This window comes from Argentina silus (genome assembly GCF_951799395.1).
Source record: "Argentina silus genome assembly, chromosome: 15".
Taxonomy (NCBI): Eukaryota; Metazoa; Chordata; class Actinopteri; order Argentiniformes; family Argentinidae; genus Argentina; species Argentina silus.
Window position 1 is genome coordinate 9,950,115 of NC_139669.1, and position 24,186 is coordinate 9,974,300.

General features: G+C 41.8%; 4 protein-coding genes across 7 annotated transcripts; 2 read left to right on the plus strand and 2 right to left on the minus strand.

Annotated features, from left to right (window-relative positions):
• Positions 1 to 4,308: 4,308 nt before the first annotated feature.
• LOC310815976 (N-acetyllactosaminide beta-1,3-N-acetylglucosaminyltransferase 2) lies at positions 4,309 to 7,228 on the plus strand. The gene is made up of 2 exons (XM_083685949.1): positions 4,309 to 4,414; positions 4,856 to 7,228. The coding sequence occupies exon 2, from the start codon at positions 4,860 to 4,862 to the stop codon at positions 6,228 to 6,230; it is 1,371 nt and encodes a 456-aa protein (XP_083542075.1). The 5' UTR covers positions 4,309 to 4,414; positions 4,856 to 4,859; the 3' UTR covers positions 6,231 to 7,228.
• Positions 7,229 to 7,411: 183 nt separating this feature from the next.
• On the minus strand, positions 7,412 to 10,449 carry eif1ad (eukaryotic translation initiation factor 1A domain containing). Of its 2 annotated transcripts, XM_083685967.1 has the most exons (5): positions 10,313 to 10,449; positions 9,556 to 9,674; positions 9,244 to 9,352; positions 8,860 to 8,968; positions 7,415 to 8,617 (listed from the first exon to the last, which is right to left on the minus strand). In XM_083685967.1, the coding sequence occupies exons 2-5, from the start codon at positions 9,640 to 9,642 to the stop codon at positions 8,386 to 8,388; spliced, it is 537 nt and encodes a 178-aa protein (XP_083542093.1). In that variant the 5' UTR covers positions 9,643 to 9,674; positions 10,313 to 10,449; the 3' UTR covers positions 7,415 to 8,385. The 2 variants fall into 2 exon arrangements, with proteins under 2 accessions (XP_083542094.1, XP_083542093.1); XM_083685968.1 differs by lacking the exon at positions 10,313 to 10,449 and having other exon boundaries at positions 7,412 to 8,617; positions 9,556 to 9,645.
• A 2,129-nt stretch (positions 10,450 to 12,578) lies between these two features.
• Positions 12,579 to 18,815, minus strand: ctsf (cathepsin F). 2 transcript variants are annotated; one of them, XM_083685948.1, is made up of 14 exons: positions 18,440 to 18,815; positions 17,656 to 17,766; positions 16,307 to 16,388; positions 16,075 to 16,148; positions 15,717 to 15,789; positions 15,504 to 15,617; positions 15,191 to 15,339; positions 15,007 to 15,103; positions 14,813 to 14,893; positions 14,538 to 14,657; positions 14,261 to 14,325; positions 14,052 to 14,142; positions 13,137 to 13,195; positions 12,579 to 12,720 (listed from the first exon to the last, which is right to left on the minus strand). In XM_083685948.1, exons 1-14 carry the CDS (start codon positions 18,674 to 18,676, stop codon positions 12,646 to 12,648), a joined length of 1,428 nt encoding a protein of 475 aa, XP_083542074.1. In that variant the 5' UTR covers positions 18,677 to 18,815; the 3' UTR covers positions 12,579 to 12,645. The 2 variants fall into 2 exon arrangements, with proteins under 2 accessions (XP_083542074.1, XP_083542073.1); XM_083685947.1 differs by having other exon boundaries at positions 16,075 to 16,160.
• A 316-nt stretch (positions 18,816 to 19,131) lies between these two features.
• On the plus strand, positions 19,132 to 24,138 carry LOC310815979 (seipin-like). 2 transcript variants are annotated; one of them, XM_083685953.1, is made up of 10 exons: positions 19,132 to 19,467; positions 20,283 to 20,611; positions 20,731 to 20,812; positions 20,979 to 21,122; positions 21,376 to 21,411; positions 21,608 to 21,742; positions 21,890 to 21,987; positions 22,176 to 22,305; positions 22,458 to 22,563; positions 23,345 to 24,138. In XM_083685953.1, the coding sequence occupies exons 2-10, from the start codon at positions 20,352 to 20,354 to the stop codon at positions 23,626 to 23,628; spliced, it is 1,275 nt and encodes a 424-aa protein (XP_083542079.1). In that variant the 5' UTR covers positions 19,132 to 19,467; positions 20,283 to 20,351; the 3' UTR covers positions 23,629 to 24,138. The 2 variants fall into 2 exon arrangements, with proteins under 2 accessions (XP_083542079.1, XP_083542080.1); XM_083685954.1 differs by lacking the exon at positions 21,376 to 21,411.
• Positions 24,139 to 24,186: the final 48 nt, after the last annotated feature.

Consider the following 24,186-nt stretch of genomic DNA (forward strand, 5'->3'; position numbering starts at 1 on the left):
TGCGTGCGTGCATGTGCGTGTGTGTTTGCGTAAATGCGTGCATGCATGCGTTTGTATGTGCATACTTCATGATGAGTCATAGGTTTGTCACAGAGGAGCCCTGAGAGTCTCCATTTAGCTACGAGAGTGTGGTCTCGTGTTAAACTGACATACTCAACCCACCAATCCTCATGCTGCCAGAAGCTCCATTGCACTGTAAACCTCCTTCCATGAGCAGTCATTGGCCAGGGAGCTGCCAATCCCACCAACTCAACCAATCCAGTCGATCCAGCCTGATATCTGGCCTCCATGGACTGCCCACTCCTGTTCCTATGCCAGCAGCTTCTAGCCGCACTGTGTCTCAGGACTTACGCATCCCATTGAGTAAAAAGACTCCCATCGAACAAGAGCACTCTGCCATGGTCCATAGGCCAGATCCACAGTCCTCCTCCTTGTCTGTCTCATGTGTGAGGATGAATGTGTGAGTTTTAGGAAACTCATGAAACTTGAAAAAAAAAGGTGGGTTTTAGAAATGCCAAAATATGCTGTTACGTGGTTGTGGGTCTCCTGGATGATAGTCTATGACAGAGTGATAAAGACACGGGTTTGTTGTTATGATGATGATGATGATGATGATGATGATGATAGTGATCCTAGTTCATTAGAATGATTGGCATTGGTTTGCTGTGTGTCGACACAGCTTCATTTTTTTAGCAAAGTCTCTCCTATGTTGACTGCAGTGCGCTTGAGTCTGATTGGTTCCTTTTTTTAATCATAGCCAACAGAGGGTATGATGATATATCGATTATTGCATCCTTTTTTGCATTCCTATACCTTTATGAACATAAGTATACCTTTTGCTTGGTCATATTGACTGAATGATCTGATATGTGTCTATCACCGTCTGCCCCCATCCTGAGAATATTATCAGAGGGTATAACATAAAATTATGGCAAATATTACTAATAACAAAACAACCCCTGTCCACTCTGCAATGGGTTTCAGGCACTCCTAAGGATTCACTCCAGAAAATACAGTGAGATTTAAATAGATTGGAGAGCTTCTGGCTCCTCAACCTAAAGGAAAGGATATTGTGTCAAATACATGTCCCAATGAGTTTGTTTCAAATATGAATATCAATTTGCCCTTAAACAGAGGAGCCACAGGAGGTGCATGGATCACTGACATTTTAATAAGTACCTTAAAAAAATGACAACAAACTCCTTTGATAAAATCAGAGGACTCTTGTGATCACTTAGAAATACATAGGTTCTTTTCATGGCCCAAAGTTCTGGCTAGTTTGTCTTAGTATCACTGTATTCAATCTGGGATTTGCAATGTGGAATACTGCAAGTCAGGGTAGTGTGCTTCTAGAGGTAGATAAATTGTAAAATCCCCCTCCCTTGCAACCACTTCTCCCCCCCTTCAGACAGACACACGCGCACACACACACACACACACACACACACACACACACACACACACACACACACACAGACACACACCTCCCACGCACTCACACAAACACACACAGATACACACTTCCCACGGACAAACACACACACACACACACACACACACACACACCCATTGGAACTTCTTCCATGTTTGTGTTTGTCCAGCAGTTGTCCTTTCACCCTCCCCTCCTCCTTTCACCCCCTCCCCCTGCATGTCCTAGTGGTCCAGGTAGTTGGGTGCATGGAAAAAGCAGCAAGCAAATCTTTTTTCACTCGTTGAAAAGTGTCTTCATTTAACATTCAGCAATAAATCCCCTTTTCTCATGTCCATTCTTGGAATATGCTAGAAATTGTTTGCAAGTTTTATCAAACATACTTGTAAAGAAGAAAAATCCAAACCACCTCTTCATATGAAAATAAATCTTTATTCCTACCATTTTGCAATAGTGTTGTCATCTGTTACAAATACTTGGTTGTTGAGTGACTGTGGGTATGAGGATGTAACCTACAGTATACTACCTCATCTCAAATGATTGTGAACATACTTGATGAGCACCAACTGAGTCACAGGCATACATCAGAAGTAGGTTTTGACAATAACTCATTGATGACTGTATGGAATAGAATAGAATAGAATAGATCTTTGGGACTTTGAAGAGGTGAAAACCAGCTAAACAGATTATGCCACTAGGTGGCAATGTTTTCCAGTCTGTTCCATTGACACAAAGTACACTACAGTTGAACATCACATATTTCATCATCTATTGGTGAGTGTTGGGTTTGGTGGGGTGTTGTAAATGAGACCTTGCATGAAAATCCACAATTCTGAATATCTCCTTTCCACTGTATACATGCCACTTCCATTTTAAGACCATATATCTATTCAATGCAAAATAATATCTTTTAAGTGACACACACGATTTTATAGCCAAAAAAGACAAGAAAATCATATGAGCCCCAGAAATCTATATCCTATGCACTGACACGTTTTTCCAGCATACTCAGCTTTGACTCCTGCTACCGTACAGTACAGTTTGTTGGTCTACTAAACAACATACAATTGCCACTGAGCAGGTTGTTTCATCTTAATTGGTGAAATAAATTATTGGTAAATAATATACTGTGTGACTTCTTATGCCAAATAACTCAATCAACAACCTATGACAAGTCTTTGTGCATAAGGGGGTACAGCAGCAGTAGCTACGGCGATCCTAGAATAGATACCCTTCAGAAGTTATGCCTCCTGTAATATCATAAACTAAAGGCTAGATCGCATGCCGTTCTAAAACTATTCTTGGGCTGTTGTTTGAATAAACACCATTGCAGATTGAGTAGTCATCATACTTTTAAACTAGTAAAAGAAAAAAAAAAGCATTGTGACTGCCAATGGCCCCTGGTCCTAGCATAGATTACTTTTTCTTATGATGACTGACAGATGATTCACTTACTTAGACAAATGTATTTGTTGTAAGTTGCTTTCGATAAAGGCGTCTGCTAAATGCCAGAAATGTAATGTAGTGTGAGTAGGAGGACAATTTAGCATGTGTGGATTAGGAGTGGCCTGGTTACAGGTAAAACCAATCATTTCTTATGTATTCTTATGGCAGGGGCTTTTCAATGCAAAGTGCAACCAATCCTATACATTGACATTGACAGATAACTAGAAGCTGACTGGTTTGACTGGTCCAGTGGCAAGTGTAAAGGTCCTGTTTGTCTAGGTTTGAACAGGATATTCTCTGTCTGAATACCTATGCAGCACTTTAATTTAAAACATTTACAAGGAAATTATCAACTCTCAACAATTCTTCAGCTGTGTTTACAACAGCTATATCCCCCTTTAGTATATCATATATAGCCGATGCAGTCGATGTCTCATAGCAAATGGACTGTATAGTGAAGTATTACTAACAAGGTATGAATTCCCTTCATGTTCTGTTGCATTACAAGAATGCCATGTATTGCATCTTTTTTATTATTATAATTAAGGTTCCATTTGATAGGCATGAATTGGTGGGGGGGGCAATGTATTTCTCCCCTGTTAAGTGACTTTCATTATCCACCACTACTGTGCTGATAAGACAGTTATCTATATTTAAGACAAGATAAGGTGTAACTTGGCAAACAGACCCTTTCATGTTTCTTTTTTTGTGCAGGGTTACATTGGCTTTCATTCTGTGAAATTCTATGTAGTATAAGCTATTCTTACCCACACCTCATGGTAAAACATACAGCATCTATTTGCGGGGGATTATCTTATTCCACCGATAAAGGCCATTTCCTCATTTCATTGTGCCTCAATAAAGGGTCATTCCTTCAATCCTGTGTTTTTGGACCTTGTAACTTAAAATAAGGCTTATTATCAATTAAATGTACATGTTACATATCATTGTGTTTTATGGTAAAAGGGGTCTAACTATACAATAAAAATGTTACATTCCTATTCAAAATATGTGCTAGGCATGTCATGGGGGCACAAAAGGCACCAGATTGTAGGAATGACCCAAAATTAAAAAGATGCATTCATGATAATGTATTCAAGAGGAAAACGTTCGTATAAGTAGGGAGTAAAGAATAAAAAAATCGAAATATCGTCTGATAAACTGGACTGTGACCACCATATGCCACCACACCTCTGCTTATCTCATTTAAAGTCATCGGCGGTTGTAAAAGAAAGCATAAATAGCAGTGGGAGTGCTCTACCTGTAAAGCATTCTAGGTAGATTCTTCCCCACCGCGCTGCTCCTTGTCATTCACCCACGCTTGTGGGACAGCGAATTCACGAGGAATGTTGTTGAAGCTGTTGTGCAACTGGACTAATTCATTCGGTTTCGCTAATATATTGGTTGTCTCTGGCACGAGTTGGGAGCGACGTATTCCATGAGCCTTGAGATGAATTTGATATATGACAAGTAGGCCTATTGCTCTTTTGCTCTACAAGCAGCATATGGGAGAAGGTCCCTTTTAATAGGAACATCGAGGTAAGCTTACATTTCTAATCTTGTGATCTTATATTTGATAAAAACATGTACAAATTACTCTTTACATGCATTTCTAATAGTATATATGATATAAACTGTTGCAATGTTAACATTTGTATCGGCCTGTTTTCAATGGCAAGTTTGTGACATACTTGAAATACTTAAATACTGAAAATCATATGATTATTATCATTGCGTTCATTTTGTTGTCATGGTGATGATATCACATACCCTTCTCTTCCTCCCTTTTTTCCTTCCTCTCCTCTCTTTTGTCTTTTCTCAACTTCCCTGTCTTCTTCTACCCATAACTCTCCCATTCCTCTCCCACTAACCCTCACCAAACTTGACTTTAGGGCACTTTTGTTTTGCATTTGAATGTCTCTATTGACACTTACTTATATGCTCTCCTCTTACCCTATTGTATACTCTTCTCTCCTGTAGTTGAATGGCGCAATGTTGGTGTCGGTGGGGTAAGGTGCTCCTGTGCCTGTGTTCCCCCTGTATCCTGCTAGCATTTCTTGTTCTCTATGTCACACTGGTCATGTGCTACAATATGACCTATTCCAGCACGGAGGTCTTACCCACTCACTTCATCGCAGCAGGGGCATCCAGAACGGATGGGCTGGCTCCCCACCCCAACTCCTTCTGGGACCTCAATCCACACAAAGGGGCGGTCTGGAACAAGCTCCAGAGGCTCATCGACCTCCGTTACAACCCCATCTTTATGCCTAAACCCTCCAAAGAGGACAATAACAATAAAACTGTCAATGAATATTCAGGGTCTCAGTCCCTTCTGAGTGCAGGTTTCTCAGAAATTGGGGACATGGAGGCAAGAATGGCTAATTTCTCCAGCCTGCCCCAGCAAATGAGGGACTTTGTGCACTCCATGCACTCCAAGGAGTATCCCATCCTCATTGAGCCCCCCAGGGCAAGGTGCTGGGCTGGGAAAGTGAAGCAGAAGAGAGCCCACCTCCTGCTGCTGGCCATCAAGACCCAGGAGCTGAATTTTGAGAGACGGCAGGCCATTCGTCAGACGTGGGGCCAAGCCAAGTGGGTAACAGGGGTGAGGGGGAGTGGTGGGGACGTCCAAAGGGTCTTCCTCCTGGGGAAGAACCACACAGAGAAAAATGGAGGTTCTGCTGGTTCGGTGGACACGAGTAAGCTGCTGGAGAAGGAGAGTCAGATCTATGGGGACATCCTCCAGTGGGACTTCCACGACTCCTTCTTCAACCTTACTCTGAAGGACGTGCTGTTCTGGGACTGGTTCTCCGACCACTGCCCTGACGCGAGATTCGTTTTTAAAGGGGACGACGACATCCTGGTGCACACCCCAGCCCTGCTGGACTACCTCCGGAAACAGACAACCCTGGCAGGGGGGATCAGGAACCTGGGGGGGTTTGTGGTGGGGGAAGTGATCAATGCTGCCAAGCCCAACAGGGTTGCCACCACCAAGTACTTTGTTCCAGCCAGCTTCTACAAAGGCCTGTACCCTTCATACCTTGGCGGGGGAGGGGTGGTGTACTCGGGCACCCTGGCCAAGCAACTACACCTCATCTCCCGCAGGGTGCACCTGTTCCCCATCGACGACGTCTTCCTGGGCATGTGCCTGCACAGACTCCAAGTGCATCCCATTCACCACCCAGCCTTCCTCACCTTCGATTTCCCCAAAAAGGAAGGGGAGAAGCCATGTGCATACCACACCATTCTCATGGTCCACAAACGGAGCCCTGATCAGATCATCCGGCTGTGGGCAGAGCTGAAAGCCACGCAGGCCCAATGCAGGAACACTACCCTGAGGAAGGAGGAAGTAAAGTGAGGGATAGGGCCCAAGGATTGGGCCTGTGGTCCTCTGTGGCTCAGTTGATAGAGCATGGCGCTAACAACGCTTAGATTGTGGGTTTGATTCCTGCTGGAACCATATATACTGAAATGTATGCACTCACTGCAATGTTGCTTTGGATAAAAGCGTCAGCTAAATGGCATATATAGGATAGAAAGATACCTGTGTTACTTTATGAGCTGCCAATAGGGTGTAAAGGTGTGTAATGGCTAAAATGTCTAAATGGTATCAAAAAACTGTGAATTATTTAAGTAGGCCAGTCAGTACACGTTTTAAAGCAGGATTTGAGTTGTCAAGCTTAACAGATGAAAGAGGAGATGGATTTTTAAATGTATCATAGGAACCCAATGGTCCTCATAGAACCAATGTTAATTCATGCTACTTAAAAAGACTTAAAGTTTTAAAAGCCAAAATAGTATCAAAACTGTGAATGGAAGTTCTTTAAGTGCAGTCAGTCTACATACACTCACTGAGCATTCATTTGGAACACCTGTACACCTTCTTATGGTGGAGGTGGTGTAATGGTGTGGGTAATGTTTAATTAGCACACTTTGAGCTCGTTAATACCAATCAATCATCGCTTGAATGCCACAGCCTATTTGAGTATTGTTGCTGACCATGTGCATCCCTTCATGGCCACAATTTATCCATCTTCTAATGGCTACTTCCAGCATGATAATGCACCATGTCACAATGCAAAAGTCGTCTCAAACTGGTTTCATCAACATGCCAATGAGTTCAGTGTTTTCCAGTGGCCTGTTCAGTCACTGGATCTGAATCCATTAGAACACCTTTGGAATGTGATAGAACAGGAGTTTACAGCTTGAAAGTGCACCTGAAAAATCATCATGAACCAGAATCTCAAGGGAATGTTTTCAACATCTTGTGGAATCAATGCCACGAAGAATTGAGGCTGTTTTGAGAGCAAAGGGAGGCCCTACCCAGTAATAGCATAATGTTCCTAATAAAGTGTTTGGTGAGTGTATGTTACAGTTTAATTGAGGTGACAAGCTTAAAATATGAAAAAGTGGGTACATTTTGAAATGTCACCATTCAGAGCGAATGGCCATAGGAATGAATAGATAAAAAGTATAAATGGTATGGAAACAAAAATGGTTAGAGTTGCATAAATCTGGGCATTAAACATTTATTTGAAGTTAATAGGTTAAGCGGTTTAGACTGTGCATGCAGCGGTATAAGCATGAATCAGATTTCATGCAAATTTGAGCAGCCTAAAGCTCTACAAGTGTAAATAGTATTAAACATCTGAATGTAAGTTATTTAAGTGGATCAGTCTACACAGATAGATACAGTGCCCTGTGTAAGTAATTGGACAGTGAAGCATTTTTTCTTCTTTTCAAAAGTTCAAATCCATTGGATTCAAATGGAAAGTTCTTGATTGGCCAAGTCAATCTTCAGATTTAAATCCAATTGAACATGCATCCGATTTCCTGATAGGATTGAAGATGGCTGCAGTAAATGGTGAAACCAATATGTACACAAATACCATCAAATAAAAGCAGAGAATATTTCAACCTTTTTGTCAACACCAACCGGTGCAATTGCATAATTGTTTGATTTCTAATCCAACATTTTGGAGTATAGAGCCAAACAAAGAAAAATGCTTCACTGTCCCATTACTTACACAGGGCACTGTATGTGCCATATCAGAAACTGAACACTCACAAAGCCATATATACAATTTTAAGTCAGATACAGATGTGTTTATTTATACAAATGAATTACACAATTACATGTACAGAATTTATATTTATTCTTCAGTCAGGAATGTCATGGCTACTTTTCCTCCAATTCCACCAGCACAGGCAAGAAAGAGCAGGCTCCCATTTCTCGAGGATAGATGTGGTGGTATAAGTGGCCTATAGTGTATATGCCACATTATTTACACAAAATGTATTCAGTGGCAGAATAGCTGTCCTCTGGATGCTAAATGATTACAACAATCAATCTCAATATTAAAATGTTAATTGTTTGACTGGATTTAATGGGTCGGTGCTCATTAAATCGAACACCAATTCCACACACTGTACATTCTTGAGCAGCATCAAGTCAAATCTCTGGCGTCAATGTTTGTCCAAGGAAGTGTCTTGTGACTTCAACAACATTTTCACTACAAGCCCTTCTCCGCTTTATCCTCTTTGTCCTCTTCGTCCTCAGTTTCTTCTTCGCTCTCGCTGTAGTGGTAGTTGCACCGGTTGGTGTTGACGAAAAGGTCACTCTCGTCGTCCTCAGAGTCACTAGAGTGGTCGCTCCCCTCCTCGTCCTTGTTCTCCCTCCTCTCCACGGGCTGTTGTCCGTCTCTCCTCTCCTCCAACGAGGGCTCTTCTGTGAATCCCTCTGGCCTGTCAGAAGACAAACCACATCAAAATGGACATTAGGATTTCAGAAAGATTTCTAAAGATTTTAGAAGCCATTTAGAATAGGGCAGCAAATACATAGGGGAGTTAGTCTGATGCAGTACTTCTAATCAGTAACACTGGGTATTGCCATTCAAAAATGTATTGTCTGCTGATGTTTACAATATGTGATGGTGTGTTTGGAAATGGAGTATCATTATGATGAGAGAGGTAGCCCGAACACTCACCACAGCTCAAGCTTCTGCAGATTCTGGATGTTATCCCTGTACAGTATGAAGCTGATCTCTCCCCTCACCTTCTCCCCCTCCTCAATAGGGTCCACAATCACATAGTCACCTACGAGAGAGACGCAATGTTTCAATAATCATGCAGCAGTTCAACACATTTCTACAAGGGCATTGTATTTTTCAGATACTTAAATTTCAATGTACAATGCAGGTGCTTAGTGTGCCTAAGGGATAGATACTAAAGCATATGCAAATATGCACAAGAATACACCTGTGACATTGCCAAACTAGTTCTGCAAGAGTACTGAAAAGGCCATCATGCGTTAATCAACGTCTTGTAGGTATGCATTTACTCTTGTAGGCCACAATGTGACAACAGCATACCTCTCTTGATCCAGATATTCTTGCGGAATTTGGGGGGCATGCTCACAAGGAAGTTCTCCCCCTGGGCTGTAACTGCCTCATGTAGGTTATTTCCACGACTACCAAGGACCTAAGAAGGGGATAGAGATGGGTGTATGAATTTAGGAATTCAAAGCTGGCTGGCTAGTTTTAGGCAGGCGGCCAGACACAGTAATTGAGGGAGAACCAGAACATTTCATCATGTCATTCTGTCAAGCTAATGAGTTACTCTGTTGACTTTTGTCATTGTCATGGATACAGTTAGCTCCAGTACAATACTGGCATAACACTCACCCTGACAATCTGTTGATTTGCTGTAGGTGTGACATAGTCACCCAGAACCTCCTTCACAACGTGCTTACGTTTGGTCGCCTGCGACATTGTTGAAATTGTGCTTTAGTTGTAGTCGCCAGCTGATGAAAGAAGTATACAGGTTATACAGGCGTCGCATATTCCTCACTGATCTTCCCACTGCTGTCAGGACTGCAGAGTCACTACGTATCTTCCGCCGTAGACTGAAGACCCATCTCTTCAGGCTCCATCTTGACTGTCCCTCCTAAAGACCTCTTCATCCCCACTACTTTTTAAAAAAGTAATCCTTCCTTCTTCTACCATTGTGACTGCCAATGGCCCCTGGTCCTAGCATAGATTTGTTTTCCTTATGATGACTGATGTATAGATGATTCATTTACTTTAGACAAATGTACTTCGTCGCTTTGGATAAAGGCGTCTGCTAAATGTCTAAAATGTAAATGAAATGTCATTTGACTGCGTGCATGCTTCAGGACATGTAGCCAGTTAGCTAACTAGCTCTGGGGCTAACTTACATCGACCATAGCCCCTGCAGCTCTCATACACAGCAAGTATTTGCTGTTAGGTTAACAAATGAGAGCAACATAAATCGGACCATATCAAACGACGGAACATGCTAGCAAGATATTGCTATACATCTGTAGCTGTATTAGCTAGCTTGCTTGCTAGGTGGGTTTGTACAGCTCGCAACCGCTGGCTAACTTTATTAAACAGCTAGAAATAGACGCTTGCTACATACCTTGAATATCAGAACTGAGATGTGTCTCTTTAAAGTTGACCTAATATTCTGACGTGTAAAATATCATGTAAACTTTTGGAAAAGCAGGATGATAAACTGTTTTCAGCAGCCAAGGAACGCATGTGCTTCCTTCCCTTTTTGGAAGCCTGACGTAATGACTCCAGTAGCATTTTGGGAGGTGTAGTGCTTAGGTCTTAATTCTGAGCTGTGTTCAAGAACGAGGGCATCTCTTAATTTGAAATTGTATTGACCTAATTAAACAAACACATTTTACTGCTGTGAATAGATACCGTGTTCTCTCAAATGAGCCAAAATATAGGGGCGGTTTCCCAGACACAGATTAAGACAAAACCTAATCCTAGACTAAATTGCACTGGACTAACTAAAATTGCTAAAATTTGCGTTTCATTTACATTTACATTCATGGCATTTAGCAGACGCCTTTATCCAAAGCGACTTATAACAAATACATTTGTTTAAGTAAGTGAATCATCTATCCATCAGTCATCATAAGATAAAGTAATCAATGCTCAGACCAGGGGCCATAGGCAGTCACAATGCTAGAAGAAGGAAAATGTACTTCTTTTTTTCTCTTTTTTTTTTTAACAGGAGAGAAACTTGTACAGGGGGGTAGTGAGGGTGAAGAGGTCTTTAGGAGGGACCGTTAAGATGTAGCCTGAAGAGATGGGTCTTCAATCTACAGACAGTTTAAAATAGTCAAAGAATTTCACGAATTAGGGTTTAATAAATCTGATTTCCAGAATAAAAATATCAGCTAATCCAGAAGTAAGTGAAGTCTTAAATTAGACTTTGACGGAGGTAGGTTTAATTTAAGATTAGTGCAGTTAGTCAATGACAATGTTGGGAAATTGGGGGCACCACAGAGGGCACCCATTGTAGACATGCAATCTATAGTCTAGGATTAAGAGGCTTCACCTGCTTCTTCATTGTGTTGAATTCATGGAAACTGTAGGTTTCAATTACTTGGCTTCTGTTGCAGAACCATGCCGATTTTTCTCAATAATATAATGTTTTACATTCAGTTAGCGTTGAGTTTTTTTAATTTCAAATTAAATAACAATTTGTTTTGTTTTCATCTCCCACGTTGTTCGGCATACTCCTGATTTAATGTAAGATCTAATTGTGAGACGGTGTCATGTGACAGGTTGTTCCAGTGCTCTCCACAAGGCAAACAATAGCAATTTGTGTTCCATCCCATGTTTTTGAAGCAACCTCACACAGAACATGATTTATCCTTACTTATTTTAGTCAGGGATTCCATATTCCAGAACTAAGTAATCAGAAATCAATTGTTTTACTCTGGATTAATTTAAGTAGAATTAGGCCTATCCTGATTTATATTAAACTCTGTCTGGGAAAGTGCCCCATAGAGTATTAACATAATAACACAATAATAACACAATAAAGGATAAGAGATTTTATTCAACCTTAGTTTGTCTTACACAGCATTATGTAACAGTTAACACACAACTTCAGCCAATGCATCATCCTCTTTTCATTCCCGAAACCATGCAAACCTATTCGTTGTAACCTGTACAAAGTTTTCAATTGTAAAGTAGTGATCCAGGGATTGACGTTACATGGTATTGCACAAAATAATATTACAACACAGGGAACTAGCAAAAGTACACAGGCATTACATACTGTAGTTAAGAGCACTGTAGAGCATCAGCACAGAATGGTCACATTCAGGGAAACAGACCAATAACGGAATAAAATGACTGCAGTTTAAAAACATCCCATTAGTAGGCTAAGTTATAGTACTATAACGATAGATGATTGAAATAACCCGGAAACACAGCAATTAAAATATCCTTAAGGATTATTAGATAGCCTCAAATACTGTATAATAATGTAAAACCTATATTCAAATCACAATAAAAGATCGGCAATATCATAAATATCATAAACTATAGTTTACTAGGAGCTGGTTTGTTTAGGTAAAGATGAGATGTGAGGTATGAACAAATACTGCTACCCTTAATAGAGTATAGAATCAGCAGGACTTCGCCCCCCCGTACCTGACCCCTTACTACACACTTTGGGTGTGGGTAGTTTGTGCGGTAGAGTCATGTTGGTGGAGTAGCTTTGCTTCACTTCAAAGAGATTGGCATGAGTACTATGCCCAAATATTATTCAGATCACATGAAACTCAGAGGAGGAACACATCTGACTAGAGGTTAGTCGTGTGTGTGTGTGTGTGTGTGTGTGTGTGTGTGTGTGTGTGTGTGTGTGTGTGTGTGTGTGTGTGTGTGTGTGTGTGTGTGTGTGTGTGTGTGTGTGTGTGTGTGTGTGTGTGTGCGTGCCGTCATCTAGTTGACCACGGCAGATGAGCACATCTTGTTGATCCCGCAGAGTTTTGATCCTCTGTACAAGTTATAATAACCCTGGAGGACACACAAAACAAGTTGTTCAAGTCAACAAACCAAACATGTCACAACATTTGTTTGCACATTGAGATGACATGATGTTTGTGTATTCAATCCATAAAAAACACCTAGTCATATAGGCCTTTTCTCAATTGTTTAGAAAATATATTTCTCACGTCCTCTCCTCTGTCCTCCTCTCACTTCCTTTAGAGGATTTAGAGGAGAATATCTAAGGAAGGGGTTCCCAAACATTTTTGTCTCGCAAACCCCAAATTGACATAAATAATTTCCTGTGACCCCAACACATAATAATGATGTACAAGTGTATTCTAATCACCTAAAAGATGCTCTAATTGGTTGGATTTGAACCCCCAAAACACATGTGGACCCTAAATGAGTGTAGCAATTGAGAAAGGGCCAGAGGCTTTTCTCACCTGTTCCCCATAATCCTCTCCCCAGCTGTTCTTGATGGCCCAGAATGGGATCCCTCTACCTGCAGAAAGAGGAACAGACAGAGGGACAATGATTACTCATCGTACGTACATGCTGACTCATTACAGATGTTAGGTCGAACACCAAAACAAGAGCATACCGTCACCAAGAGCGAGACAAGATGCGGTGACACAAACATTAATCTGATGACAAAATAGGCTATATTTCATAAAGGGAAGCTATCTGAAAATAATTTCAGCTACACTTCATAACGGGGGGCTATATTCTTGAAACCTCAGCAACTAATCTGCAATTTAAGTAGCCTATCCTGCATGACATCAACAACTGCGTCAGCACTGTTCTTAAGCCTAAAATGCTATACCGATTTCAATGTGTGCAGGGTGATTTTTGCAATTTTCCTACTTAGTTTTAGGATGATTGAGATTATTTGTGAATTCATATTTGACATTGTGTGCTTATTTCTCTGCATCTACGCCTCTGCAACGCTCTCGCTGCCGAGGAAAATAGAAGCAAAGCATAAAACGTTGCTACTTCAAGTGAGCCTCGCTTCGCAGATGTTCTGTTTTTTCTATGCGGTCTAGCATATCTCATAAATCACCCTGAGTAGTTAAACTGCGGCTCACAGTACGGAGACGTTATGGTGCCGTGATGACGTTGGTAAAGTTTGGCCATAATTCACACTAGAGAGCAAAACAATGGGCTGAGGCAAACTGAGCTGTACTAGGCTGGCCTGGTTACGCATCCACCATAGCTTCTGAAACAGTGCTGGAAAGGACAATGTGAAAAGAAAATATTTGAGCCCAGTGTGGTTCGGGTCGGCCCTGTAGTGTGGAAAGTCTATTAGCGCTGTAGGATAATGCTGGATAGTGTGTGTCGTTCAAGTGTTAAGGTCTCACGTTCTCCATATCCCACAAGCAGCACTGCGTGGTCAATCATCCAGGGGTTGCAAAAGATCTTCAGAGGGTGAGACACACCCTTTCTGTAGAACTGAGGAGGAAGTAAGGCCATAAGTCAGGAAGGATAGATAGGAAAAATACAGAATGACAACCATGTCATTATTACACCATTGAGGGGCATGACACTGCAGTAATGTTGCATCTGTTACCTGCATAGCGAAAGCATTCAGGGCCACAGAGACAGGTCCATTCTCCACCAGCCAGGCAGCAATTTCTAAACGTGAGAAGGAGATGAAATCATGATTAATATGTGTAGCCGAGCCTCCTCCATGTTAATTTTAACATTTTATTGTTAAAATAAAAAACAGTTTATTGTTCAAGCTACATCTGGTCGACATCCAATCCTTCAACCCATCCATATCTCTTTTTCATTATATACCGCCCTCGCCATCTCTCCTTTCTCCCTCGCCCCTCTCTCCCTCTCACCATGCTCATCCTTGGATAGCTCCACAGAGCTGTTGATGTAGGCTGCCACTTTGCCACTGGTGAAGTCACAGCTCTGCTTGTGGCCCGTATAGTTGTAGTCAATTTCTGTCTCCAGACCACCTGTGGACAGGACCGGGGAGCGGGGGGGTGAAGAAGTCAAGATACAAGAATACACTATTATACAGTGCCCTGCGTAAGTAATGGGACACTGAAGCATTTTTTCTGTGTGTCTATCGTTCACCCCCTCTGCCCCACAAGCTTTCACCCTCTCTCACCCAGCTTCTCGATGGCCTCATATGCATTGGATGGCAGCCCACCCCCGCATGCCTGGTCCATCAAATCACAGTCCACCAGCTCTGTGAGGGACAGAGCATTCAACGAGTCAATTCAAGACTCGAGGGGGAATAATTCACATTTTACAGCATGTAAGTGTTTATATTTTGTTACATCCACAGCATTTCTGCTTTACCTTGTTCAGACAGAGACAGCAGTTTGCCCTGTTTCAGAAACCACTGGCCCTCAATGTTGCCTGTCACTGAGAACGCCCAGCAAGAGCCACACATGCCCTGCAAGATACACACACACAAGCATATAAGCAACTCAGACAACTGTAAACTGTGCAACTCTATTAAACTCATCTCTCAAGCCTCTACCTGGTTCTTGACCGGGCTGACTGCTCCATGCTCTCTCCAGTCCCAGCTGGGAGGGGCGGGGCCACGAGGGCGGGCGGCAGGCTTCATTGGACGATGGAGGCTCAACTGGCTCAGGAGTGGGTTCAGGTACAGGGAGCGAAACTCCTCCTCTGAATGGAGAGAGAGAGAGAGAGAGAGAGAGAGAGAGAGAGAGAGAGAGAAAGAAAGAAACCCGGCATATTGTAATCAAGTCATGGTTTAGTTAGCCAGGTCAGGTACATGAACACAGTTCAAACTGTTTCTGTCTCACACTCATACTGACACACACACACACCTGTGATGTCACTGAACTTGGTGACCCCATACTCGGCTGAGCCCTGATCCAGAGACTGCACCTTCTCTGCTGTCTTCAGGTTCTCATGGAAAATACGCAGACGCTTGTCAGCTTCTGCATCAGCAAAGGTCACAGCAATTAGAAGAACAGGTCACACTATAACAAAAGTTATTGAGGTATTATGTGCATTATGAATTAATATCTCTCTTTTACCCTCTTGGCTGCTGTAGGTTCGGTTGTATCTAACCATGAAGTCTTTGAACTGGCCAAGAAGCTCCACTGATTCCTATCACAAGAGAAATTAATATTGCACAAAAATACACTCACCAAACACTTTAATAGGAACACTATACTAATACTGGGTAGGGCCTCCCTTTGCTCTTAAAACAGCCTCAATTCTTCGTGGCATTGATTCCACAAGATGCTGGAAACATTCCTTTGAGATTCTGGACCATGAGGAGGTGTACAGGTGTTCCTAACAAATTGTTTGGTGAGTGTGTAGCCTTCCGCAAAAAACAAAAGGAGTACACACACTCACGAACATACTACAGTATCATTGCTATTACTTTACCTCTGCAGGTTTGCTGGTGGACTGGGGCAGGAATTCAACTTTGTTGGTCTCCTTGGGTTCAACTTTCTTGGTCTCTTTGGGCTCAGCTGGAGAGCACACATCATGGAAAATAAATAAATAAATAAAAGTTATTTATTTATTCTTGTAAACAACTCTAATAAAGCAGGTCTTAGTATGCAAAGCCAACCTAAACAGATGAGTGGGTACCCACAGTTAGACATTAGACACTGACCTGCAGGCTGGCACTTCTGTTTGAGGAGAGTAGACTTGCTCTGCCAGGGGATGTCCCAGACCTCAAACAGACACACCTCGGTCTAGCAGAAAGCACAACAGAGTGGGGTCAGAATAAAACTATCAACAGGAGTGTTTACAACTGTTCATGTAAGTGAAATTAGGCCTTTAGGAACTGTTCATGTTGGAACTGTTCATGTGAGTGTTTCTAAAAGTATATGACTTAATGTAAATATGTGGTGTGCATCATTGTGATAATAACACCCAGTTCCTCCTAAAGCTAAGTAAGTGAGGAGCAGGCATGGATGAAGTAACACTGAACATCGCCTATATCTGTACAAAGAAGCAGAACTGAGTATTGTCTTTCTCAACACCTGGTTTCCTAGATATATGGAGACAACTCCAGATAACATTCTGCTTAGTTGTGAAAATTAAAAACACCAGGGCATGGAAGACAAAGAGCCTGATTATATACATAGTTACAGTATGTGAGGTCACTGTCAAATCCAAGTCATGAGAAGTTGACAAGTTATTTATCACAAGGTCTTGGTCACATGATGATAAGGGGGAGGAGAGCTGAACACAAAGACTGGTTAATAACCTCTAGTAGACCCAGATAAACAGGCCTTGGAGCTTTAGGTCCGTAGCTACTGTGCACAGTGTTTAATCACTTAGGCTTTTGCAAATACTATATAATATAATCGCAAAACAAGCTCCCTGCCTGTCACTGACTCTGGGACTTCCACTCCCCCCCCCTCGCGCACACACACACACACACACACACACACACACACACACACACACACACACACACACACACACACACACACACACACACCTGCACTGACAGTGTAATTTATATGTACTTAAATTTATTGTAATTTGTAGTGTATTGTAATTTATTGTAATTTGTAGTGTACATGCCCCATACCCATTTCATGCCCCATACCCATTTCATGCCCCATACCCATTTTACAGCCTCTAGCCTCATTGCCTCGCACAGCCTACATAATTTATTGGTCTATAGCAAATGTTTTTGCTATTTTGTTAATATTTTGCTATATTGTACATTTTGTTAATATTTTGCTTATATATTATTGTTTTTTATGTCCCATGCACCAACCTCACCAAGTCAATTTCCTGTATGTGCAAATATATTGGCCAAATAAAATAACTCTGATTCTGATTCTGAAAACTGTGGGCATCTATTTGATAACGAGCAAGCTGTAGTATTTTCTTTTTCCTACAAACATTCCCACATCACTAATGTCCCCTCACACACAGACACACAGACACAGACACACAGAGAACAGGTGTCAGCCAACGTGAGGGCTTAATATCTGGCCTCACCTTCAATTGGTGCGTCTCAGGGTAGAAGTCACAGGTGCGCAGCCGCGTAGCCTTCTTACACTGGGTGTTACTTAGCTCCACTGTGATGGTGTACCTCACACCCTTCACCAGCTGCAAGACAAACACACACACAAACACAGTGAAGGTAAGCTTCTCTCATCAACAAAAAACAGTGCTGTATTATTGTTTTGCCATCTAGCCCAACATTTTGCTCCTAAATCATTTTCTTGACACATCTAGTAATTATATGGTAGTCCTATGTAACTGGAGGATTATGTCTTTAATATTCTGATAATAAACAACTGAATTATCTTGCTTGAAAAATCAGGGTTTTCAGATTATGTCACATTTATTTATTTATATTATCACGAAAAACTGTTTTTCATTGTTGATATGAAAAACAACTATTTTTGAGGCAGGCAAAATTGAATATGTGGATTTCTAAAAGCACTGCTGAATAGCTGAATGCTCAGTTGAGCTTGACCAGAGAAATGTTACTCTTGTGGTGGAAGGACACAACGTATGTCACGCAGTTCAGACGCACTAGAACAGGTTGGTGCGCTGACGTAGTAGTCCATTTAAATAGATGCTCCGCACAGCCGCATAGAGATAATGGTTGTTTACATCACACACTGACGTTTCTGTGAAATCCCTATTCATGACAAATCAATCATGTACAATCAATTGATACTTGGTTTATAAATAAGGCTACGTACTTGTCTACACATAATAAGGCATAGGTTACCTCATTATGAAATGTTAAACTAAAATATCAAAACAATACCTGTTTACTGGCTGAGATAATCTTGCTAACTCTGCGAACGTGCATCGCATTCGATCCCATGTTGTACCGCTCCTCCGCGAATTTAACGGCTTTCCTCAAACCTGGGTCTGAATCCGCCAAACGGAGCGGTGCCCCAATCAAGTGGCTATCCGGATCCTCATCCGAGCCCAGAACCGTACCCCAAATGGCCAGGGCCAGGCAAAGGATTACAGGGCAACGGCGAAATCCGACGTCCATGTTGACCTGTCTGTATATAAGAAAAGGACCGACGGCTGGTGGACGCTCGTATACACACTCTGATGTTTGTTTTCCCAGTTAACTGTCAATCCGACAACGCGACATCAAATCTAGAGCGGCCCAAATAACAAACAACGGTTACACAATGGCACAATGTTGCCAGAAACAACTAGCACGGTGATGATGAAAAGGGAGGAGCTTTAGTGACTAGAGTTGTGTTCAAGAGCTCAAGTGCATAGCAAAACTGAACTAGACTACTGTTCCAAATGAGAAAAAGGGAGGCATGTATGTAAGATAAAAAGGCCTAATCATCAGAATGTTAATGTCTGAGCTTACTGACAATGAATAATAATTCAGAGACAATGATAATTCAGAGACAATGAATTGTGTAGGCCTAATAAATAGCATTGTATACTGCTAATGCATTGGCACTTGAGGATTGGCTGTTGCTGTTGTTGCTAAATATTTCAACATCCTCAATATTACTTAATAAAGGTCTGGCGACATAGAACTTGTTGGAGGAACGACGACAAAAAGGGAAAACACGACCAATTGTGCTTGAGTTGCTTCTATACTACAAAATAGTTTATGCGCAGGTCCTCTGATTTATCTAGTAGTTGACGACCTCACCTTTTATAAATCCTACACGGTGGAGTAGGGAGGGGGGTGGGGGCGCTGTAATAAAGGGTCTGAACCAAGAAGTCGGTAGGAGAAGGTGCATTATCAAAACGTGTTTGAAACAATACCCTATTTCTCTTCCTAAATATCAGAGGTCATCGAGACATTTAGAGGTGAGTTGTAATCAGTGTTTTCAATGTTTTCAATAATGCCAGTCAGACTGGAAATGCTTTTACAGTGGGCTCTTATTACTTTTAACAGTGTTTATTAGATCATGAGACAGTACAAACTTAAGAATTAAACTAAATCTGCATGTCTAATCTGTGTTGTATCTATGTTTTAATGTTTCTATGTCTATTTCAATTACCCCCAGATTTATAATTTAATGACGAAGATGAAAAGTGTTGTTTACTGCAGTATTCTCATCATTCTCCATAATATGGTGTGAGATTTACACTGTTGGGAAACAGGCCAATCATTTAGAACTGATTTCACCACACCTAGTGAAAAGCACCATCAGACTAATTAACATGCAGGTTTGTATGACATGGGGATGGTAATGATAACCAGAGGACACAGGGATACAGTACTACAAGAGCTTATGTAAAGCATGGACTTGCTCTGCTGCTGGATACACAAGCAGACGATTCCTAAAAATCCTTTATTTTCTTACAATGGTTAAATCAGGTATTATACTGACTTCACAAATTAGATTCTACCCCCCTCTGTCAATAATCATATTCAGCTGGACTGTGGTGTGTTTCTGAACTGTGCCATACATGTGTTGCTCTGTGCTGTACTTTAGATGTTGATGTCCTATAGTTATCCTGCTATACAGAAACTCTGCAGTTGCTCTGGACAGACATCCTCTGTCTCTGTCTTGACTTGCTTCTCTCCAGGAGTCATCTGACATGCTTAGGTTTCACTTGTGACTGAAACTGGACCCAGTGGTTTCATACCACTCAATTCTCAATACATTGCTTTCAAGGGAGATTTATGTGGACCACCAGATACCTTGACTGCATAATTCTATTGGGAATCAACAACAGCTCGACAGATGGACCCAGGAAGTGAAACTAATGACACTGGTGGTCATAGGGAAGATGATTTGAGCGACCTGATTAGACCAGCACTGCTCTGGCTCCAGGACACAGTTACTATGGCGATGCTACAGACGCGTCTGAAGGTGTTACAGGGGGCGGTGCTGGTGTGTGCTCTGGGGCTGCTGCTGTGGACCGCCATCTTCCTCTATGGCAGCTTCTATTACTCCTACATGCCCACAGCCACTTACACCACACCTGTGCACTACTACTACAGGTATGACACACACACTCACTCTCTCACACTCATCCACCCCTACAGTATATGCCTAAAGCCACCCACAGATTCTTCTTTCAATAATAGGAAATAAGAGTTGTTGTCCTTTACCTTTGAAGGGCCGACTGTGACTCCTCTGATTACTCCCTCTGCTCCTTCCCCATGGCCAACATCTCTCTGTTGAGGAACGGCAAGAAACCGGTGAACTGTTAGCCCTCTTTCACTCCCTCTATTCTTGAAAACACTGTTTACATCCGTTGTCCATCTCTTAATCTATATAAGGCAACAAGGAAATATCCACAATGCACAGTATTTGTCTGAGCAGAAATGCCTTGTTTTTTAACCATTATGAACCTGCCCACTCCAGGTGATGAACTATGGCCAGCCCTATCGGATCTCTCTGGAGTTGGAGATGCCAGAGTCCCCAGCCAATCAGGAGTTAGGCATGTTCATGGTCAGGATGTCCTGTTACACTGGGCAGGGGCAGACCGTTGTCTCATCAGCACGCTCGGTGAGTGGTAAACATTCACAGAATGTGCATTTACACACACACACACACACACACACACACACACACACACACACACACACACACACACACACACACACACACACCTCCACACCCTTTCCTTGATTTCTTCTTAACTCACTAACTGGCAAAGAATTCCGGAACACTCACTACCTTGGCACTCTTGAATGTTGACAATTTGGGCGACTTTATTCAACCTCGGCACTAAACGAGTTAATCTGCCTCTCTATCTCAGATAAATCAGCTCGTCTCTGCCTCCAGCTCTCGCTTTGTGAGTACGCCTGCTACCCCACGCTGACACCCCACGGTGACACCCCACACTGACACGCCACGCAATTGTCATACCAGTACAGCTTATGCATGCTATGATTTCTTATCTCAACTCTTATGTATAGTTTATAACAGTGTAAAGTGGCTTTATGACAGAGAGCCAATGATGTTGGTGTCTCATGTCCTGTTCCTACCAGGCAATGCTGCGGTATCACTCTGGCCTTCTCCGGGCTCTGGGAACACTGCTGTTTTTCCCGATTTTCCTGGCCGGAGCATCAGAGCAGAGGCAGCTTGTGGAAGTAGTGCTCTTCTCTGACCACATCGAGAACTCTGTGAGTCTCTGGATGACCCAGTACTTCGTTGTTGTTGTTGTTGTTGTTGTTGTTGTTGTTGTTTTAAAATACTCGTGTCCATATTTTCTGTGTTTTATATTATTATTTTAGTATTCTGATTTGCACTGGGCTATTCTCCTTCCCTAGTATTTTCCCTCTATAGGTGCAGTAATTGAGATCCAGTCCCGCAGGGTGCAGATCTATTCAGCGCAGCTCTACATTCACGCTCACTTCACTGGCATAAGGTTCAGCACCTCAGCTCCACCATAAGCTGTCACATACACTGGCACCTCCGTCATTGCATGATAGATAGACATGATGGATTGTAACGTTATCATCACAATACAGATTTATGTAATACATCTCTTCAGTTTATTATAATTCTATTGTAAATTACTTAGCTGGTCTTTCCCCTCCCCTCTACCCTCATCAGGTACTTCCTGTTCAACTTCCCGCTGTTGTCAGCCGTGATGGGTGTGGCCAGTAACTTTGCCTTCCTCAGTGTCCTCCTCCTCTTCAGCTATATGCAGCTCATCTGGGGCCAACTCTTGACCCCCCGAAAGGTGAGAATGCAATGGTGGTTTGTTGGAATGGTGATTCCCCCCAAAGAAATGTTCAGAGATTTGACTTTCTGCCTTGTTGTATTGTGTGTGTGTGTGTGTGTGTGTGTGTGTGTGTGTGTGTGTGTGTGTGTGTGTGTGTGTGTGTGTGTGAGGTGAGAGATAGACCCCGCCTTCATCGCAGGTCAGACGGATTCCAGTCACAGATGGACCAGAATGAGGACACAGGCAATCTGCAAGATCACCAGGATGACACAAGAGGTAAATACTAGGGCTGTCAGTCGATTAATCTAATGTGGAAATGTGATTTTTTTTTTGCCTCATATTTCACCTTGGTAGTCAGAGAACATTTCAAGACATTTCTAGACAACAAATCCAGAAGTGGTCCTTAAACACTGAGTGGGGGAGAAATATCAGACTTCACCGACTTTTAACCACATATTCATTGTCTCCAGCACCATACCAGTATCTACATATGTGAAAACAGCGATTTTCTATGTTCTGTAGTAAAAAAGGTCCTAAGGAAATTGCCCCCTATGATGTAATTGGAATTGAAAACATAATTACCCCCAATGACATCATAGTGGGGAATTTCCCTAGGTTTCTTTCTCCTATCTTTTTTTACTATAGAACAAAGAAAATTGCAGTTTTCAAATGCGTAGCCACTGGTATGGTGCTGGAGATACTGAAAAAAAATCGGTGAAGTGTCCCTTTAACAGTGAAATGGTGGCCTCCAAATCAATGGTGCAAATTCCCTTTCCTTTAGATCAAGACAAATGGGTGCTAATTACTTGACCCGAGCTTCCTTGGAATAACACTCTTGTTTACTTGGCTACATGTCACTTATTTTAGATTTAACTTCTTGTGCTTAGTCTGATATATAGAAATCTGAATACTGATTTTTAAAAATTATTAATTATTTGATTAATTGGTCTGATTAAACTTAAATATATTTAATACAGCCCTAGTTAATACACACTTTAACACACACACATACACACACACTTGTAATTCTAATTGGATATTATTTATTTTAATTCAGAAACTGAGAATTCCTCATCAAATGCGGATGCACTGCAGGAGGCCTTCCCGATTAAAATATCCAATCTGAGCCAGGAGGACGATGAAGAGACCATTTTCCAAAGAGGTGGGGGAGAGATGGTCCTCAGACATAGAGGGATTCAGAGTGAGGTAGAGGAAGAGACTGTTGCTGAAAAAGGGGTGGAGAGTATGTCACTTGGTGGTGGGTTCAAGAGCTGGAGTGAGATACCAAAGAACCCTGAGAGCACCCCCAGCCCAGACACAGGAACTTGTCTGATGTTATGAACTCCAGACAAGAGCTCCAGACAAGAATGCTCCAAGCTAAAAACTGGCTAGTGGTCAGTGGTCCAATGGCCAACAGTGGTCCAATGGCCAATAGGGGACGCTGAATGAATGAAGATTTATTATTATGTTTATTTATCATATTATATCTCTATAATGTCAAGGCTGTTTGTTTATTTTAACTTGCAGATGACTGACACAAAGCAGGCAATGTTGAAATATTTGACCATAATACTCCTAAAATGGAACTTGAGTGTAGGCGGCTTACAGTAGACTATTACACAACTAGAGTAAAGGTCATGGGACAATCACAATGACGCGAACAGTGCCTCTCCTCATAATATGGTCATTGATGTACTCTATTTGCTTGCTGTTGATGATTTTATGAGCTGTTAAAATAGCAAAATGGTTTAAATTGCAAGCTGCTATTTTCAAAATGAAACATTCCTATACATGTTCTTCTTATTCATTATGATAACTCATCATTTTCATTTAATAAATCTTCCAAACGTTTTATTGGTGTTTATCTGTGTATGATATTGTTTTTATGGTTTTTACAGC

What these genes read in the sequence shown, in the direction of transcription:
- eif1ad (XM_083685968.1), bottom strand. Translation starts at nt 9,642, where the DNA reads ATGTCGCAGGCGACCAAACGTAAGCACGTTGTGAAGGAGGTTCTGGGT. An exon ending in GAATATCTGGATCAAGAGAG is followed by an intron (nt 8,969 to 9,243) that starts GTATGCTGTTGT and finishes TCTCTCTCGTAG; the next exon opens with GTGACTATGTGATTGTGGAC. An exon ending in CTGCAGAAGCTTGAGCTGTG is followed by an intron (nt 8,618 to 8,859) that starts GTGAGTGTTCGG and finishes GTCTTCTGACAG; the next exon opens with GCCAGAGGGATTCACAGAAG.
- LOC310815976 (XM_083685949.1), top strand. Translation starts at nt 4,860, where the DNA reads ATGGCGCAATGTTGGTGTCGGTGGGGTAAGGTGCTCCTGTGCCTGTGT.
- LOC310815979 (XM_083685953.1), top strand. Translation starts at nt 20,352, where the DNA reads ATGGACCCAGGAAGTGAAACTAATGACACTGGTGGTCATAGGGAAGAT. An exon ending in CCTGTGCACTACTACTACAG is followed by an intron (nt 20,612 to 20,730) that starts GTATGACACACA and finishes TTACCTTTGAAG; the next exon opens with GGCCGACTGTGACTCCTCTG. An exon ending in TTGTCTCATCAGCACGCTCG is followed by an intron (nt 21,123 to 21,375) that starts GTGAGTGGTAAA and finishes TCTCTATCTCAG; the next exon opens with ATAAATCAGCTCGTCTCTGC.
- ctsf (XM_083685947.1), bottom strand. Translation starts at nt 18,676, where the DNA reads ATGGACGTCGGATTTCGCCGTTGCCCTGTAATCCTTTGCCTGGCCCTG. An exon ending in TTATCTCAGCCAGTAAACAG is followed by an intron (nt 17,767 to 18,439) that starts GTATTGTTTTGA and finishes TTTGTCTTGCAG; the next exon opens with CTGGTGAAGGGTGTGAGGTA. An exon ending in CTGAGACGCACCAATTGAAG is followed by an intron (nt 16,389 to 17,655) that starts GTGAGGCCAGAT and finishes GCTTTCTGCTAG; the next exon opens with ACCGAGGTGTGTCTGTTTGA.